The sequence below is a fragment of the Gopherus evgoodei genome, chromosome 8, assembly GCF_007399415.2.
Source record: "Gopherus evgoodei ecotype Sinaloan lineage chromosome 8, rGopEvg1_v1.p, whole genome shotgun sequence".
Taxonomy (NCBI): Eukaryota; Metazoa; Chordata; order Testudines; family Testudinidae; genus Gopherus; species Gopherus evgoodei.
In genome coordinates, this window is record NC_044329.1 from 53,068,456 (window position 1) to 53,088,029 (window position 19,574).

Here is a 19,574-nt window from a genome sequence, read left to right on the forward strand (position 1 = left end):
CTCTAGGTGCTACTGTAATAGAAACAGTGAAGAAGAATTGCATTGTTAGAGCCTATGGTAGTTCAACTGACCCCATGTAGCTTGTAATCCATCATGTTTAATGTAAATTTTGAATACTGCTACTCTGAATTCACAGCAGCCTAGTAAGGAGCAGGATTTGGGCCACATGGTAGCAGCACTGAGAACAAATTCGAAGGGGTCTTTCATCCGGGAACTTTCAAAGGGGAGGTCTCCTGGGTAGATGTTAAAGTTCCCATAAGAATAGGAAGTTGCATTTGGGTTAACAATGAATCCTAGACGTAAAATCCTAGTGTAGACAAGACCTTAAGCAGCAGCTTCCTCTGACAAGGTCATCCAAAGGGATCCAAAATGTATCTCTGTGTATATGTGCGTGCGTAATGTGTGTGGATTTATTTTCCTGCCTGCTGTCACTTCAACGGATGTTCCGGGGCCAGGTTAATCTGCCCTGTCACCTTCCCACACCGACACTGTGGATCTGCAGACAGCCCCTGTTGTCTCTGTCAGCTGCACTCAGCTCAGCGTTGTGCTGCCAGCAGGGTTTCACCACCCCGTGGTGCCGGGTTCAAAGGGGCCAGGCCCCCAGGTAGGGTGCACAGGCTTGGAGATACAGCTAACGAGGGAGCCCAGTTCGTTAGGGCAGTCAGTCAAAGTCGGGGATAATTAAAATCAGGGGTTAGTGGCACCAAAATGCACAGAGGAGCTGAGAGTCGAGCCGCTGCTAAAGCGTTTCACACCGTGAGGCAAAACAAGACAAAGTTGTTGTCATTAACTTAGGCTGGTGCAGTCCCTTTCTGAGCTGGCTCTGGTGGGTGGTTCGAACCCCCGGCCAAGGATCAGACACTCTGGTTTCCTACCACTGCTTGCCATGCTGGACTCCAAATCTGGGGTTATGAGAAACAGCTTATTGTCGCTTCAATTACTTCATTCCATACAGGCTAAAACCCTACTGTTGTGCAGCGCCCACAAGTGGGCAGAAGGCAGTGATACACACGGTCACACCTCCCGATGCCCCCTTCCGGCAGCATCCCCACAGCCATTCTCTACCCTGTCCCTCGGCACAGCTCGAGTGCTGTTAATCCTTATCACTTCCAGAGCACACTGGTCGGAATCAAGAGGCAAGTGCCCAATGGAGCATACAGCAGTCATCCGGTCTCACAATCTCCGTTACTTTTAGTGACCAGAATGCACTGGGGGTGGTGGGGTGCGTGGCAGGAAGTACCACCCCCAAGTGCACAGCTCCATGGTTCTTGAGGCAGCCTTGCTGGTCTGCATGACCCACAATGAGAAGGTTAGTGCCTGCAACTTCTCAGTCCATCATTAAGCTGATTATCTTAACAGAGTGTTAAAGTCAAAGCCCAGGAGTGACAGCTACAATACTAACCACTTTCAGTGACATTCCAAAGGACAGCTGGGGCAGGACTGGAGTCTGAAGACCCCGAGAACCAACACACATACTGAAGTTCAGCCACCTTCAGCAAAAAAACCACCCCAAACTATTCATACGCACAAGTCTTCAAATCTGCCAACCTTCCAACCTTTCCCACCAGAATATGAACAAAATCACTCTACAAACACTGACTGAATTCAGCCTCTCAGTGACCTGGTGGATCAGGGAAGGAGAAAGTCCATTTTACGGACAGGAAGCTGAAGCACTGAAGATTAGAGGACTTGCTGAAGGTCACAAAGGAAGTCAGCTGCAGAGCTGAGAATAGCTCAAGCATCCTGTCTGCCACTCCTCTACATTTACCATGACAGCACTGAACCGAGTGTAACACCTGCCTCCAAAGGGCAGAAAGCAGGCTGAAGACATAAGATGTTCAGATCTGGTGGCCAGGCAGATGATGCTTTACTCCTACATCTGAGAAATCCTCACTATCACCCTCCTAGCTATATGCAATACAGGGTATCTGGAGCTAAGGATGCTGCCAGGAGATGGGCCCAAACCAAAACCCCGGACCCAAACACACTTGAACTTTGGAAAAGTTCCACAGCCTGCTCCACAGCTGGCATAAACTGGCACCAGTCCATTAATGTCAAAAGAAACTATGCCAGTTTACATCAGTGAAGGACCTGGGTCCCAAGGCCACTCAGAGGTGATGAGTGATTTGGAGGGAGAGCATCTCAATTTCTGGTTGCCCAACTTGAGACGGCTTAGATGAGTCTGGTTTCCAGGAAGCGATAAGCATCCCTGCTCTGAAAATTAGGCCTAATTTCTGCAGGTGTGTCAGCTGGCGGCTGTCAGCTGACTTGGGCTCGGGCTGCGGGGCTGTAAAAGTGTGGTATAGACATTTGGGCTCAGGCTGGAGCCCAGGCTCTGGGATCCGATGAGGGTGGAGGGTGCCAGAAGTCGGGCTCCAGCCTGAGTAAAATGTCTACATTGTAATTTGATAACCCAAGCGCAGCGAGCCTGAGTCAGCAGACACAGGCCAGCCACAGGTGTTAATTGCAGTGTAGACTCCTAGTCCCTTGGCTTAAATGTACAGCCAAACTTAATAGCAATGGGTCCTGAGCTAATCACAATAAAACACATCAGGTTGCAATGGAGAGGGTTGAAGGACTAGTACGCGGGAAGCAGCACAACCAACCTTCACTAAAGTCAACCACGCCTGTAGGCCGCTGAATTATTTAAAGGGATTTAAGACAGCAGGCTCCTGTCTGCCCCTGCACAGGAGGGGTGGTGGCTGCCAGGGAACGAGGAGGGGTAATAAATAAGTGGGGATAAACTCCAGAAATGCCAGACTGGTTCTCCCAAAAAGCCTAACACTGCAACAGCCTTGGTTAGAAATAAAACAAGGCAAGAAGGCAACCAGACGCCAGGGAAGACATTACAGGGATTAATAATGAAGAAGTTTAAATGGGTGGAAGACAAGATTCCCTCTGCAATTTCATGCAAAATTAATTTAATTACAGGGCCCAGGATCCTGAAAACTGATTCTGCTGCAGCCATATTGGGGCGGGCGGGGGGGAAGGCAGAGATGACTACCTTCTCTCTCCTCTCCCAGCCCACCGATGGGGCTAAGCATACGGGAAGCCGGTGGTCTCCAGCCAGAGTCACTGACTAGCAAAGTTAGATGCTATCAAAAGGTTCCCAAACTCACTGACTGAGACGCAGAAGTCGTTTATCTCCTCTCCCTACTCCACCCTCCCCTGGCCGGCACTGGGTGATTGCCCATCCCCACTGCTCCTCCTTCTCCCACTCTGCCCAGTCTCCCCACTGCTACCCCCTACCAGCTGGTGCCACCGTTGGCCTCCTTTCCACCCTCTCCACATAACAGTTCCTTCCCATCCCCTGAACCACTGCTGCCCCCTCCTCCTGCAGCCCCCACTGCCGCTCCCACCTCCACTCCCAACTCCTTTCCCCACTGCTACCCCTTCCCTCTACTCCCAACCCCTTCCTCTCGCACTCCCCAATGGCACCACCACTCCCAACCCCCTCCCCGCCACACCCTTCATACCAGTGCTTCCCCCATTTCAGCCACAGCCCTCAGCTCCCATTCTGGCCCCCTCCATCCCCAGCAGGAGGAGCACCTCCACCCCAGCCACCAACCAGTGGCCAGAATGCATGGCTGCTCCATCTCAACCCTGAGTGCTGCACTTCATTTTTGCACAGAGAGTAGCGCACATCACACTGCCATTATTAATAGTGATTTACTAAGCTACATCCATGTGCTCAGGGCCTGCACAGCCCCTGAGAAGGGCGCAGACACAGCCCAAAGAGCTTCAGTCTAAATACATGTACTGTCTTAGGAGACTGGGGTGCGTGTCCCTGGCAGAGTGCGCTCAGAAAGCAGGGGCATTCCAGCAAGGGCAAATGGAAGTCTCCAAACAGCCCAGCTCAGAATGGGATGAGCCGAACCCCCAGATCCAAAACATCCCCACACTTCGAAGGAGTCAGGATCCAAATCTCTAGGCAGAGGCTGTTCCACACACATCACAGCCCTAGTCTGCTTTCCCCGACCGCACACAAAGAGGGAAATCAATCATTCCAACCCCACTGATCATCAAAGGAGCAAGAGCGCCCCCAGTGCCTCTTCTGCGTTCTTCCACCTAAAGCAGCTTCCAGTGGGGTCTCGCCAACTTGCTTTAGACAACTGGGACTGTGCCCAGGCACTCACAAACACAGAGAGCTGTAACTATGGAGATGCTGGAAATGCAGCTGACGCTGGAGAGCCACGGAAACGACCACGCAGGAAAATGACACTGACGCTGGCTGGGAAGCTCCTTCAGTCATTAAGCTTTCTGGCGAGGCCAGCTGGAAATTCAGCTCCATAAATACTTCCTCTCCCACACCAACAAACAGCCTCCTTGCTGGTTCACCGCCCCCTATATTCCCATGCCTGGATTCCAGTTTCCCAGTGCAATATGGGGTGCCTCACTTCCTACAGGATGCCTAACCCCATGGAGTCTCAACCAAGACTGGGATCTCCAGCTGCTGCTGCATTGCAAAGGCGAGGCCTGGATGAATTGGCGACAGTGGGCACTGAACCTGCAACCTCCTGATCTTAAAGGACAAGCTTCTGTTACCTGAGGGAAAAAAGCCAACTCTGTTGGCCAAAGCTGTGGCAGGCTCTTCAATCTCTACCTGTGGTCCAGCCACCCCTGAGGGGGACAGACCACCACACCCACTAAGAATGGGTTATACAAATAATATATTGCTATGATGAGGTGTGTATTACAATAGCATTTCCATTCACCACACAAGATCAGGGCCCCACTGTGCTATATGCTGTACATACATAGTAAGAGACTCCCTGTGAGTTCCTCAGGACAGAGGTTATGTCTGCACGAGAGCTGGATGTGTCACTTCCACCTCAAGGAGACATACCTGCGCTACCTCGGATTGAGCTAGTGAGCAAAACCAGCAGCAAACAGCAGGAGGAGATAGCTACCGGAGTACATACCTAGGAGCTCAGACAGGCTCATTCGCAGCACGGCCAGCCCCTCCCGCTGTTCGTGCTGCCACAGCTACACTGCACACTAGTTTAATCGGAGCTAGAGCTAGTGTGTGTGTTGATGTACACATAGTCTAAACAGATAAGCCCAACAAAAGTTAGGAAATAAAAAGAACTCTCCCCATTTATCGATGGGAAACTGAGGCACAGACAGACTAACGATTTGCTCATGTTTACAGAAGAAATGTGTCGCACAGCCAGGAACTGAGCACAGGACCCCTTAATCCTAGCCCACAACACTCCTTCAAAACGGTTTTCAAACGCTGCCTAAAACATTTATATTATAGTTTGAAACGTTCACCAAGATTGTGGGTGCCGGAGCTGGCTCCTATCACAGCTCATAATAGCCCAGCTTAGCAGCCTTGCACACTTGGGCTACGTGGTCATCTAGACCGTTCCTGTGATGTACACTTCTAAATGCATCTTTTATTGCACAGACAGCTAGAGGGTGGTAACAGCGCCCAGAATAAATCGGGGGAAGGAACAGCTGTCAACAAGACTGAGTGACACTTTCCCATGCTCTGGCTGCAGAATGGATTTTGACTGAACTGTAACAAACACACCCAACCATTCACTCGCCACTATTATTATTACTTCTATTACAGTGGCTCTGAGGCCCTAACAGAACTCAGACTCCCGCCGAGCTGGGTGCTGGGTGCATACAGTAAGAGAGTGCTTGCCCCCAAAAGCTTCCCACCTACATAGAGAAGAGTTAAAAGAGGGCAAGAAAGGAAATATCATCACCTCCATTTTACAGACAGCAATTCGAGGCACAGAGACTGAGTGCTTGCCCAAGTCAAACAGGGAGTCTGGGGCATAGCTGGGAAATGAACTCAGAGCTTCCAAATCCTAGTCTAATGCAGCAACCACACAGCTATCCTCTTCCTGCAGGGTCTACATCATCCCAGGATGAACAGAACAATAGGGTGGAGCAGCGTCACACGTGTTAATTAAGTGACCTTCAAAGTTCTGTAGGACATAGCAAGTCACGCAGCTCACTCGGTTCTGCAGACTGACCTGGTGTGGTGCACCGAACGCAGGCTAGGAGTCCAGGAGGCTGTTCAGGCATCGCTTTATAGTCTCCACCTCTAACATCATTCATTAACTCACACGGTTAAGCAGTGAGCTAGGTTCTAAATGTCCCTGGTGTCACTGTCAGAGCTGCACTGACTACTTCCACTCACCATATTTATTTATAAGCCTGGATGGGTAGGACCCTCTCACCACACAGCTGAGCATGCACAATTTCTGGCTCTTCTCCGGAATGCTGTGGCCGCCCTCCCAGTTCTTTCTCACAAAAAGGCCCCTCTCTCCTCTGTTAAATATCCAAGACTTTTCTATTCTTTTGTTGCAAACTCATCAGTTTCAAAGGCAGTTTGGCTTTCAAGTTCTTGGGCTTGTTTGAACCTGAAGCTCAAAGCTAACCTCAAGGGCTGTGAATCCAGGCAGATGAGAATCTCACACACACACACACCACCACCACCACCACCAGCTGTCACCTGAACCCCAGCAAATCAACTCTGAAAAATTTCACACACACATCAACTCAGGACAGCCTTCATCTGAAAAACCACAGTCTCCTCCCCAAGATCAAGCTAGTAAACAGAATTATTCTACAAGAGCAATTTATGTTCCAGTAAAATACAGTAAAGCGCATACACATATATATATGTACACACATATGCCCTCTCTCTGCTGGTTCATAACAAGGCTACACAAAATTCAGTTTTTTAATAATTTTGATGGATAATATCAATGTTTATTTTAAGCTTTTTTTTTTAAGATTTACTCAATATTTACCTGTTTTATTTTCCCAGTTGCACAAAATTATCGGGGAGCCAGTCAATTATTTAATGAGAGTAAATGCTGAGATTCAAAAAGTTAAAGCTTTATAAACTCTTTAAACATAAATTGTCAAAATATACAAAGTAAATATCCTGTAATCAACAAATCCTACCTGGTTGTACTACTCAATTGCTAGTCCATTTGTAACAAGCCTAACTCAAAAGTCTAAGTCACTGGATTTTGAGACTGAATTCTCAAGCAGCATTTTTCCTACTTTGCCTATCTGTAAATTTTGGTTATTATTGATGAAAATATTTTCTATCAGTTTGTTTGTCTAGGATGAAATCAACGTTTACCAACATGCACCATAAAAGTCAAATCCTTCCAAGTCTCTTCACAACATACATCCCTCTGGTTTCAATCTGTCAAATTTCTTCAACATTAAATTTTCTAAAACAAAACATAACCCTCCAGATACACCAAAGCTCATTGTTAAGTATAAGGCAGAACACATGGGATCACAAATATTCATGTCAATGGTGTTACCCTCTGACCACTGCCCAAATAGACTTTAAGACCAGAAGGGGCCATCGTGGTCATTTAATCTGACCTCCTGTACATCACACGCCACAGAACCCCACCTACCCACTCCTGTAATAGACCCCAAACCTCTGACTGAGTTACTGAACTCCTCAAATCATGGTTTAAAGACTTCAAGTTACTGAGAATCGACCATTTACTCTAGTTCAAACTAGCAAGTGACTCGTGCTCCATGATGCAGGGGAAGGTGAAAACCTCTCAGGGTCTCTGCCAGTCTGACCAGAGGGGAGAAGGGGGGACACGACTCCTTCCAACTCCAAATATGGCAATCAGTTAGACTGAGGTGGCCAACCTGAGCCTGAGAAGGAGCCAGAATTTACCAATGTCCATTGCCAAAGAGCCACACTAACATGTCAGCAGCCCCCCCGTCAGCTCCTCCCCGCCCCCAGTGTCTCCCACCCACCAGCAGCACCACCCTTCAGCACCTAACCCTCCATCCCTGCACCTCCTGCCTGCCACAATCAGCTGTTTTGTGGTGTGCAGGAAGCTCAGGGCGGGGGAGCAGAATGAGGAGGAACAAGGCATGGCAGACTCAGGGGAAGAGGCCTTGGGGGAAGGAGTGGAGTGGGGCAGAGCCAGGGGTTGAGCAGTGAGCACCCCACAGCACACTGGAAAGCTGGTGCCTGTAACTCCATCCACGGAGTCGGTGCCTACGCAAGGAGCCGCATATTAACCTGTGAAGAGCCACATGTGGCTCCAGAGTCACAGGTTGGCCACCCTTGAGTTAGACCCTGAACATGTGAGCGAGACCCACCAGCCAGACACCTGGGCAAGAATTCACTGTAGTAACTCAGAGACCTCCCCATCTAGTGCCCCATCTCCAGCTGTTAGAGATATTTGCTACTAGCAATTACAGATGGGCCATGCCATTGTAAGCAGTCTCATCACACCATCCTCTCCACAAACTTATCAAGCTTAGTTTTGAAGCCAGGTAGGTTGTTTGCCTCCGCTGCTCCCCTTGGAAGGTTGTTCCAAAACTTCACTCCTCTGATGTTTAGAAACCATACAATTTCAAGCCTAAACTTGTTGATGGCCAGTTTATATCCATTTGTTCTTGTGCCAACACAGGCCCTTAACTTAAATAACTCCTCTCACTCCCTAATGTTTATCCCTCTGATGTATTTATAGAGAGCAATCAATCTCCCCTCAGCCTTCGTCTGGTTAGGCTAAACAAGCCAAGCTCTTTGAGTCTCCTTTCATAAGGAGGTTTTCCATTCCTCTGGTCATCCTACTAGCCCTTCTCTGCACCTGTCCCAGTTTGAATTTATCTTTCTGAAACATGGGGGACTAGACTTGTACACAATACTCCAGATGATGTCTCATCCGTGCCTTGTATAATGGCAATAACTCTTCCCTATCTCTACTGGAAATATCTCGCCTGATGCATCCTAGGATTGAATTAACCTTTTTCATGGCCACACCCACTGGCAGCTCATAGTCATCCTGTGATCAACCAATACACCCAGGTCTTTCTTCTCCTCTGTCACTTCCAAATGATACATCCCCCAGCTTATAGAAGACATTCTTCTTGTTAGTTCCCGTGATAAATGAAGGGGGAGGAGGGTAGCTCCCTTTTATGGATACCCAGCCAGCCAGTTAGCTATGAAGTCCCTCTTGGTGGTTGCTTGCTTTACCAGTAAAGGGTTAAAAAGTCCCACAAGTAAAGGAGTGGGCACCTGCCTAAAAGAGCCAATGTGAAGGCAAAAACTATTTAAATTTGTGAAAAAAGCTTTCCCTTCGGGTTCTGTGTTGTTCTCCAGAGAGAGGGAAACATAGCAAAGTCAGGGCTATGACTGTGCTGTAAAAAGCTTTTTGTCAGGTATGGAAATATCAAATTATACCTAGAACAACCCAAATAATGTAAGCAGATTAGGAAATGTCTAGAAAGACAAGATTAGCTTTATTTCTTTTATTTTCTGTAAGGCTTGTGGACTCCTCTGTGCTAACCCCAGATGCTTTTGTTTGCTTGTAATCTTTAAGCTGAACCCCCAAGAAAGCTATTTTAGGTGCTTAATTTTTGGAATTGCTCTTTTAAAATCTAACAAAAGCCTAAGTTCCAGATGTATTTTCTTTCTTTTTTGTTTTTAATAAAATTTACCCTTTTTAAGAACAGGATTGAATTTTTGGTGTCCTGAGAGGTTTGTGCATACATTGTTTAATTAGCTGGTGGCAACAGCTAATTTCTTTTGTTTCCTTTCTCAGCTCTCCCCCGAGGGGGTGTGTGAAAGGGCTTGAGGGTACCCCACAGAGAGCAATTCCCAAGTGTGCCTTCCTGGGATCCGAAAAAGGGGTTTGCATTTGGATGGTGGTAGCATTTACCAAGCCAAGGACAGAGAAAAGCTGTAACCTTGGCAGTTTACTACCAGCCTGGAGTGGCCAGTATTCATTTTTAAAATCCTTGCGGGCCCCTACCTTCTGTACTTGAAGTGCCAGAGTGGGGAATCAGCCTTGACAGTTCCTAAGTACATGGCCGTGCATTTTTAAATTTCATGCCATTTCTATTACTCCACTTTTCAAGGTTGTCCAGATCTTCTTGTATGATAGTCCGGTCCTCTTCAATACTGGCAATCCCTCCAAACTTTGTGTCATCTGCAAATTTTATTAGCACACTCCCATTTTGTGTGTCAAGGTCCTGAATGAAAATGTTAAATAAGATTGGTCCCCAGACCGATCCCTGAGGAACTCCACTAGTAACCTCCCTCCAGCCTCACAGTTCATCCTTCAGTATGACCCGTTGTGACTCTAATCTAAAGCATAGGATAATGGATTACTCATACAGTGTCCCCTGAAGGTCACCAAACCAAGGTGGGCAGTGAGTTAACACCAAAAGAATGCTGCCCTTGCCCTCCCAAGAGAGGACTGTTATGATCATCCAAGGCACTGATATTAACAGCACAGTACAACAAGAGAGAGGCCATCTGTGAAACACTCATGACCTAAGCCCCTGAAGGCTGTATGGGTCAGAACCAACACCCAGCACAGAGCACAGGAGTAATGTGTTCTCTGCACCAAGCCTAGTTTAATAAACAGGCCAGCTCGGTCTGCACTAGCCACAAAGCCCAGATGGCTTTGAGGGGGATCCCTGTGTGAAGCATGTTGCAGTGACCCCGCCTTGAGGTGACACAGGCATAGCTTACTGCCCTGATGTTCAAATAAGGCTGCAATATCCTTACCAAGCACAGCTAGTATAAAGCACTCCAGGCAACTGCTATACCCCAGGAATCTAGGAACAGCCAGGGAGCCAGCAAGATCCCCAGGATTGTGTAGCTTATAGTTATAGGTATTTGCTAGGTGAGGCACAGGTAGAAGGCCTCAAGACCTGTAAGACAACAGCTTAGCCAAACTAATTAAGGCATAAGGCCCCAAAAGCCTTAGCATAAGTAGTTCACCAAGAGTCACCCTACCGAAGGGTTTCTCAACTTGTGAGTCAGGACCCAAAACTGGGTTGCCAGCATGTTTCAAAGGATTGCATAGCAGCTCCTGTCCCACAGGGCTGGCTGGGCTCACCTCCCTGTTCCAGGCACTGAAACCTCTGGGGTCCCAGCATCACTCAGGTTTGGCCCAGCTGCCATGACGATGGGAGTCCAGGTAGACCAGATTTCAGTGAGTAGAACTGCGACCCCATGAGCCAGGTCACAGCTCCGCTCACACACATTTGGTCCAGTTGTGGGGACAGGGCCTATCCTGAGTGACACTGCAACCCCAGAGGTTGTAACGTCCAGAACGGAGAGCCAAGCCCAGCCAGTCCCACAGCAGAGGAGCTGCAGGAGCCACCTCTGTGGGGTGCGCGTCGGGCAGGACCCCAATCTGGACCCAAGCCACCCCGGAGCCTCCTCCCCCAGACTATTTACTGGGTCGTGACAGGCCATAAACATTTACAAATGGGTCCTGAGCCCAAAAAAGGTGGAGAACCACTGCCCCAGAGCATAAGATAATCAAAGACAGTTGCTACAACAACTAAACTGCTGGTCGGTAATCACAAGATGCTAGTTTATAGCAGCTGACTGACCACAAGAATGCCATGGTAACTAACTGACATATATACCAATAAGCTTGAGGCAAAAGGATTAATAGCCTATGGGAGAAAGCATCCCAACATTGGTAGGGCGAGGACACACAAATAAGGAAAAGGACTGAAACACCAACTGAATAGCGTTAGACATGGTAGCATAAGCGTAACACATTATAAAAGTTACATTCCAGCCTGTGTGCTTAGAGAGAAAGAGATGTAGCTCTTGGAGATGCCAGGATGACAACCACTGGTGATGGTGATGTTGGCAAGGCAGAAGATAACTAACTCGTCAGGTTGTTTTGCTAGGGATGGTGTAAGTATATGGATGCTCAGCCCATTCTGTATCATCTCTACCTGCCTTACTGGGATGGAGTATTTGTGAATTTGCTAACTCTATTAATAAAATTATTATAAATATATTGAGAGTCTTGCAACTGTGCGCATCAGGGCTCCCAACTGAACAGTAATTCTGATAATACTGGGCCTGATTTCTGCATGCAGAATTCATGTCCCCCCCAGATTTCTTTGCTTCCTAGCAGAAAAATGACTTTCTAAAAGGGAAGCAAAGGGAAGCTACAAGACCAGTAACACACCTCTCCCCAGCAGTACAAGCGCATCGTTTCAGGCACCTGGAGTAGCTGATGGAGAGGTAAATCACTGGTTCTTAGCACAGTGACTATCTACTGGTCCACACTGCCTCTAATATTGCCTCTCACTCTGCTTCTTCCCGGCAATCTTCCACCCACACACAAGGGAGATTCAAAAGAGTGATAACTGTACATAGACAGGGTCAGTGTCAAGAGATGATTTTCTTCTTGAGCAAGTACTAGCCGATCCATCCTCTGGAAGAAGTTGGCATCAATCGGGCATTGACAATCCACTCCAACAGCCGCCCCAGCATCTATTGCCCTGTTGACTTTGGTCACCAGACAAGAGAGACATGGATAAAATCACGTGTTCTAACATACAGAGTGTAAAGCACACCAGGGAACACCAGCAACTGACACTCAAGCAGAGATTTGGGGCCTGATCCTCAATTGGTGCAAGTTAGCATACTGACATCAAAGGACCAACAGCCACTTACGTCAGCTGAGATTCTGTCCCTCTGTATCTGTCCCCTCAAGAAACAACTTCACTGCACCTGGGGCAGCCAGCTCTGTCTGGATCAATGTGGTCTCACCAGCAAACAATGCCTCACAGTAAGAAACATCTGACTGTTGTTGGCTTCATCCAAGCCCCATTCATCATATTATTCCCTACCCTGAACAGTTCCAATGACAGGGATTTCAGGATGATTGTGGCAAAAGCCCCCAGGCTTCATATGTCATACGTTGCAGTCATTCCAGTTTTGAGCATGAACCCAGCCTCCAGTGATGCAGCCAACTCCTGTACTGCTTCACTGCTCACAAGATTATCTTCACACTATTGTGCATGTGGTACCAAAGGTTAATATTTCTTCCCCTTCTGATTACTGGTGCAAGACCAGGGCTTGGAGAAGTCCATGGCTCCTAAAGTCCTTCTGTCCTCCGAAGTGTTCCTAACCCTAGAGTCCATGACATACTTGACCTTAAAATCACATCAATCTGATTACCATCTTCCTTCCCCACCCACTTCAACATGATCTTAGCAGCCAGCCTCTAAGAGTTCAGCATGTTTGAAAGCTTGGATGGGGTCAGCCACCCCTGGGTCTAGAAGTGCATTTTTGGCACTTGGCAGAAGATAGAATAAGGCATGTAGCAGAGCTCAGGCTAGTGTCATGTTCAATCCTGGTACATTACAAGAAGAGCTGTCAATATTCCAGTAGGAGAGAGTGAAAGCTCATGTAAACACAACCCAATAAGTCACATTACCAGGGAGATACCACTCTTCCCACATCACACTCATGACCCCGAATAGAAATGTTTCAAGTGAAGAATGGTGCCATCACCATTTAGCTGCCCAGTCTACTCAACCAAGGCGAGATTTACTAATCCTAACCCATGATTCAGAAAGGTCTCAATTTTAAGGCCTGAAGACACCACTGTGATCATCCAGTGGAACCTCATGCATACACAGGCCATTGAGTTTCACCCAGTTCTTGCTGTTAACTCCTGAGCACAAATCTACAGTAGATAGACCCTTGCAAACACTATCTTCTCAGGCCCTTTTCTGCCACTTACTGATACCCTAGAAGGGAACTGGTGGGAATGGAGGGTAGCCTACCCCCAAGAAACTTAGGCCAGAATGTTCAAAAGTAGGCCTTGATTTTGAGGGACACCATTTTGGGGTAATTAATTTGAGACAGCTGAAAGGAGGCTGATTTTCCAAGGGCCGAGCCTTGACACTCCCCTATGAAGCCACCAGGAGGCAACATTGCCATTACTCAATAATGGGTGTGGGGATGATTTATTGAGCACTGCTGACGTGCTCAGCACTGTACAGACACAGCAGAAAACACAGAGCTTATAGTCTAAAACAAACACAGGGCAGCATAGAGCAGTGTCTATGAAGCAACCCATGCCTGGATGGGCCAAACTGCTGGAGGGGCCGGAATTACATTAGGATGATCTCCTCCTTCCAGACAAGAGGCATTGCAGCATGGAAGAGGAAACTACATCAAGAAAAAGCTTCTTCTGGCCTCTGCCTTCAAGGCCCTTCACCATTGAGCCCCATCCCAACTTTCAAATCTAAGGCCAGCGCCTCACCGCATCGCACCATTGCCTTCTAACCCAACGCTCAACATCTGGGGATCTGATTTCTTAGGGCAACGCTGACCCCTCCCTCCCAAATCACTCTGCCAATGCCAGCCTCAACTGCCCACTCGCTTGATTTCCTCACAGGCGCCCCCACGCTTTCTCTCATGCCTCCCACCACACATGGGAACGAATGCCCTGCAGGCCACAGTTCGCAAAGCCTCCCCCTTACTCTCTTCAATCCCTCCTTAAAACCTACCTCTGCCTGGATGCCTTGGCAAGGCCAGTGACTACCTGTGGCTATTGAGACCCCTGGGAGTCCTGTCATAGGCAGACGCACCTCTCTCTTCTGTTACTTTGCTCTCCCAGCCCTGTTCAATCATCTGCCATCTATTGTCAGAATTGGAGTTTGCAAGTTCTTTTGGGCAGTGACTGCATATCCAGAGCCTTGTCCAGCAGGGCCCTGATCCCTGACGGGAGTCCTTCAGGCCTACAGTAAACAAACACCAAGGCAGAATGGCTACACATCAACCTATTTGTGTGGCTCCTGTTTTCACAAAGGCTCCTAGGTCCTGGAACTGAAGTGGTTTCCATCAAATACAGGGTTTACAGTTTGGTTCGGTGGCTCTCAGCACCTCCACTATATAAATTGTTCCAGAGCCCCTGCAGAGGCTTGGCATATGCACTAAACACCCTGCAGGACTACGGTCGATTTCAAGATTCCTCCAGACACACACACACACCCTCCCAGGATAGAGAATGGCAGATCCCGATGAACCTGCGTGTCGGTATGTGTGAACAGGAAGCCAGAGGAGGAGCCATAAGGTGCTGACAACAACTGCCCATAGCAATTACCCGTGACGTAACCCCACTGAAGCCCACTGAGTTACACCAAGGGTGGACATGGCCTCATGTGATTTCTTGCCCAGCTAGCACAGGCGGTGGCTGCTGCTGCAAGTTGCCATAGCAACCCCAGTAGGCCTTTCTGCAGCCAGCAGCAGCATTGCACTGAGATGCCCAGTGCACAGCCGCTGGTTTATGTGCTTGGGCCGTGCGCACAGAATCCTGCATGGGAGATGCCAGCCTATAGGAAAGGCTTTTGGGTGTTGAAACGGGGGTGGGGTGACCACATTCCCATTTGACATCCCACTCTCCCAGGCTTCCTTTGAGGCACCGTGCATCCAGGATTTCCAGCACAATGCACTGGGCATGCTCACCGTGTGCATGACACAGATCCAGCCTCCCCTAGCCCCTGGCACACACATTCCATGGCTCCAAAAGCATCACCTGCATAGTAACGCATCTTTACAAAGGCACCATTGAGCAACCTCAGCTGCCTAATACTGTATTCAGAAACATTATACAAAGCAGGAATTACCCCGGCGCTTCCATTTCAGCACCAGATGGGCCAGAACCCCACTGAGTGCTGTGGGGCCACACTGCGTCCCCACATATCAGGTATCTCCCCAGACCTCAAGGATTAGGGACTGCCAGTCAAATTCATCCCAATCCCATCATCAAAGAATACTGCAACCAGTGTCAAATCTACAGGAATGTATTCTTCTGCCCACCAACCCCTCCCACCCATTCCCTTCCCCCTACATGGCTTCAGCAGCTGGGCTGGAGGGAGGAGTTCTGCATGCAAGAAATGAATCTCCTGGGAGTGGTGAGAAAGATTGTAATGAGAAGGACACAGCCAAGCTGGATCAATATACTAATCCTGCAGGCAGCATGTGTGTGGCCATATTTTTTCTGGACTGGGGAAGGCTATTAATGAGGATAGAGAACTGTGGAGTGGCAGATAAAGCATATGAAAAAATGTATGTCCATGCACCTCTGTTTTGGAAGATGATAGATACATGGGGGAGAGGCGACACACGCCATGCTGTAGCATTGTTGGACAAGTGAACTTGGCATAAGGAAGGGGAACTGTGGGTGGCTGCTTGGACACAGGCGTCAGAAAGATGATGCCGCTGTTTTGCAGACTAGGTGTATTTTGCATGCAGGAGGCAAGGTGCAAGTGGAAACATGTGATGAAGCTGATGCTGAAGTTTGATGGATGGGTGAGTTTTGCAGGCAGGAGGCCAGAGGCATGTTGATGTTTGGAGTCTGATGCCTGTAACGAAGATGATACCATAGTTGTACTGGGTGGGCGAGTTTTACATGCAGGAAGTGATGGGAGTAGGGCATTCTGGAGGGGTTTCATAAAGCGAATGAAACAGATTACATGGACAAGCAAATTTGGCCTGGCATGCAGGAAGCAAAGTGTAAGTGGTTGTATTAGCATGGCAGGAAACACATATAGGACACACAAAGCCAAGGCCTAAGTCATATCTTCCACCAGCATAAATCAGGAGTAAATCCATTTGAGTCAATGGAGAGACAGGTTATACACCAGTGTATAAACAAGACCAGCATTAGGCCCCTGGAAATCAACAGATATTGACAGATGAATTCCGCTTATAGTAGGTAAAGCGCATAGAACTCTTCGGCCAGAGCATGGACATGAACTAGAGAGCATGCAGCTGTGTGGGTGGATATGGGAGTCTTGCATGAGGGCTGCACATGTGCATACATGGTATTTGGGTGCAAAGAAGACACAGAGAAAAAAGCCTTGATGGGAAATGAGGTGCCTGTGGATATTTTTCCACCATGTTACAAGAGGAATAAATCTGGTTAGTTGAATATATAATAGAAACCACTATGACCTGAATGTAGCTACCTGGAGGAAGAGGAGTGCTATTCAGAGGGCACACTGGCCTGCATGGTACAATGTGGAGGAGCAGCAGTGTGGGTGAAGCTTTTGGCTGAACTAATATGTATGACACATGCAAGAGGTCACATGGATGTGGCCATCCAGGGGTGCAGGCTGGATGCATGGCTGCATGCCAGAAGGGATGTCCATGTGAGGCTGCAAGATGCATGGCTGCTGGATACAAGAGGATATGCATGTGGCTATGGGGCTGCAGCCTGCCGGCCAGGGGTGCATGGCTGTTTTATGCAGGATAGACCATGCATGTGGCCCTCTGAGGGCACAGGATACATGTGAGCTACGCATGTGGCTCTTTGGGGGTGCAGCCTGCTGTCCAGACCAGGTGCATGGCTGCTGCATGCAGGAGGGACCATGCATGTGGCCATGTGGGGGTGCCTGGCTGCTGTGTGCAGGAGGGGCCATACATGTGGCCCTCTGGGGGTGTGGGGTGCATGGCTACTGCATACAACAGGGGCCCTGCCTGTCACTATCTGGGGGTGCAGAGAGTGCATGGCTGCTGCATGCAGGAGGGGCCCTGCCTGTCACTATCTGGGGGTGCAGAGAGTGCAAGGCTGCTGCAAGCAGGAGGGGCCCTGCCTGTCACTATCTGGGGGTGCAGAGAGTGCATGGCTGCTGCATGCAGGAGGGGCCCTGCCTGTCACTATCTGGGGGTGCAGAGAGTGCATGGCTGCTGCATGCAGGAGGGGCCCTGCCTGTCACTATCTGGGGGGCTGCTGGCAGCCCCAGGACTCACCCAGCACAAAGAAGGGCAGCTCCGTGTTCTCCAGATCATCCACCACCACCATCTCCCCGGGGAAGTCGTTGCGCACGGAGAAGAGCAGCTTGGGCTCCGAGGCCGAGGGGCTGTGCATGATGCTCAGGTCGTTCTCCCGCAAGAAGGGCAGCGCCGACACCGTGATGCTCTTGAGCTTGCACTCCAGCTCCTTGGACGGGTCCCCGTCCGCCTCCGCGGGCCCGGCAGCAGCAGCCCGGAGCCAGCAGCAGCAGCAGCAGGCAAGCAGGGCGCAGAGCCGGGCTAAAGCCATCTTGAGCCCGATCCGCCTTCCCTCCCTTCCCAGCGCTGAGAGGGGGCGGGGGGAAGAGCCCTGCTCGGCGGGGCTGAGATGCAGCTTGCAGGGCAAGGCTCCGGCTCGGATGCACCCCCCCGCCGCTGGGTTCCTTTGTTCGCAGGCTGCATGCACGGGGAGGAGTGCGGTGGATTTCACAGAAGCAGCTGTGCCTCCGAGCCGGCTGCCAGCGCTGCTGCCTGTCTCCTCCTGTGCATCCTCTCCCCAGCGCTCGCTCGCTCACGCTCTGCAATGTTGGCGGTTGCTTTCATCCCTTCCTCCCCCCCCCGCCCCATTACACTTTGCAAATGCAAAGATCTGACCCCCACTCCTGCACTCTCCAGAGGGGGCAACCGAGCAGTGCCTTAAAGCACAGTCTGAGAGCGGAGGCTTTTGATCTTGGATTACGATTTCCAGTGCAAAAATTTCCAGCGTCTCCTGTTCTTACCTCTGCTTTTCTCTCACCCTCCCCTAATTTGCTAGGTCACCTGCACACACACCCAAAAGTGCGGCTCCAGGTTGGTTTCTGGTTGAGGGGTATAAAAATGTTTGAAACCATAAAAAGAAATGTGGTGGCAGTTTCACTGAAGCAGGGCAGGAGACTGGCAGAGTGCACGCCAAGCATGGGAAGTTTCTGCCCATCTCCAGATCATTGCAATTCACCTTTCAAAAGGAATATTGCCAGCTGCCTTACCCGCCTGCAACCACTTTGCAATCAGCAGAGTCAGGCAGGGCAATGCAGAGTTTGGCTCAACGTGGTGTGAAAGAATCATATGGGTGAAATAAGTCAACCCCAGCCATGCCAAGGGTAGAATGCCATAATAAGTTGTTAACTAATCTTTACAAAAGCTCTGTAAAGCATTTCGGGACCGATCCAACTCTCACTAAAATCAATGGACAGATTCCATTCCCTTCAATGGAAAGTGGAGCAGGCCCTTATTTCCTCTAGAGCTTGGGATTTTAGCAATCAGCTGTTAAAAGAATACTCTTAAGCAAGGGATATTTTTGGTGTGCAACTGCATTTTGTAGTGCGTGTATTCAAACTACAGGCATCCAAATAGATATTCCCTGATGCCTTAAGCAGCATACCTCTCAAAGTCGACTGTCCCTCATTACATCTTTACCTGGTAGCCATTCGTCATCTGAGAACCAGGGTAACATTTTCAAAAGCACCTCCATGACTAAAACCCATTGTTAAAAGTGACTTATGCCCAGATCCTCAAAAGTATTTACGGCATCTAACTGCCATCAATTTCAAGAACTGAGACACCTAAACACTTTTGAGGACCTGGGCCATTGGCTATTAGGGCCAGATTTTTAAAAGTATGTAGGCACCTTAAAATAGGCACCTAGTGGGATTTTCAGAGACATCTAAGCTGGTTAGGCACTTAATTATGCAGGAGGTCAGAGTAGATGATCACAGTGGTCCCTTCTGGCCTTGAAATCTATGGAAGTTGGGAGCCTAAATACCTCTGAGGACCTAAGCCTAAATCACTTTTGAAAATGGGGCTTAGCTTCTATATCACTTAGGAGCATTTGAAACTGATCAGATCTAGTGGCCAGTATCCTCTGCTTGTAAACAATTGACATCACAAAGAATCAGAAAAGGAAGTTACTAGCAATGCTATGTTTGAACATTTCCTTAGATGGGCGGAGGGAGTGTAAAGGGATACTGCCACCTCAAAGTCTGATCAGTTTTTAAAAATGAGTTCA

At 49.0% G+C, this 19,574-nt stretch overlaps 1 protein-coding gene across 1 annotated transcript in view; it reads right to left on the reverse strand.

The window, feature by feature from the left end:
• Positions 1-18,124, reverse strand: part of ASTN1 (astrotactin 1) — a 223,923-nt gene extending 205,799 nt beyond the window's left edge. Inside the window, 1 exon segment of the mRNA XM_030573045.1 lies at positions 17,549-18,124. Coding sequence (XP_030428905.1) covers positions 17,549-17,840 — 292 coding nt within the window. The 5' untranslated portion in view covers positions 17,841-18,124.
• Between the last annotated feature and the right edge of the window lie 1,450 nt (positions 18,125-19,574).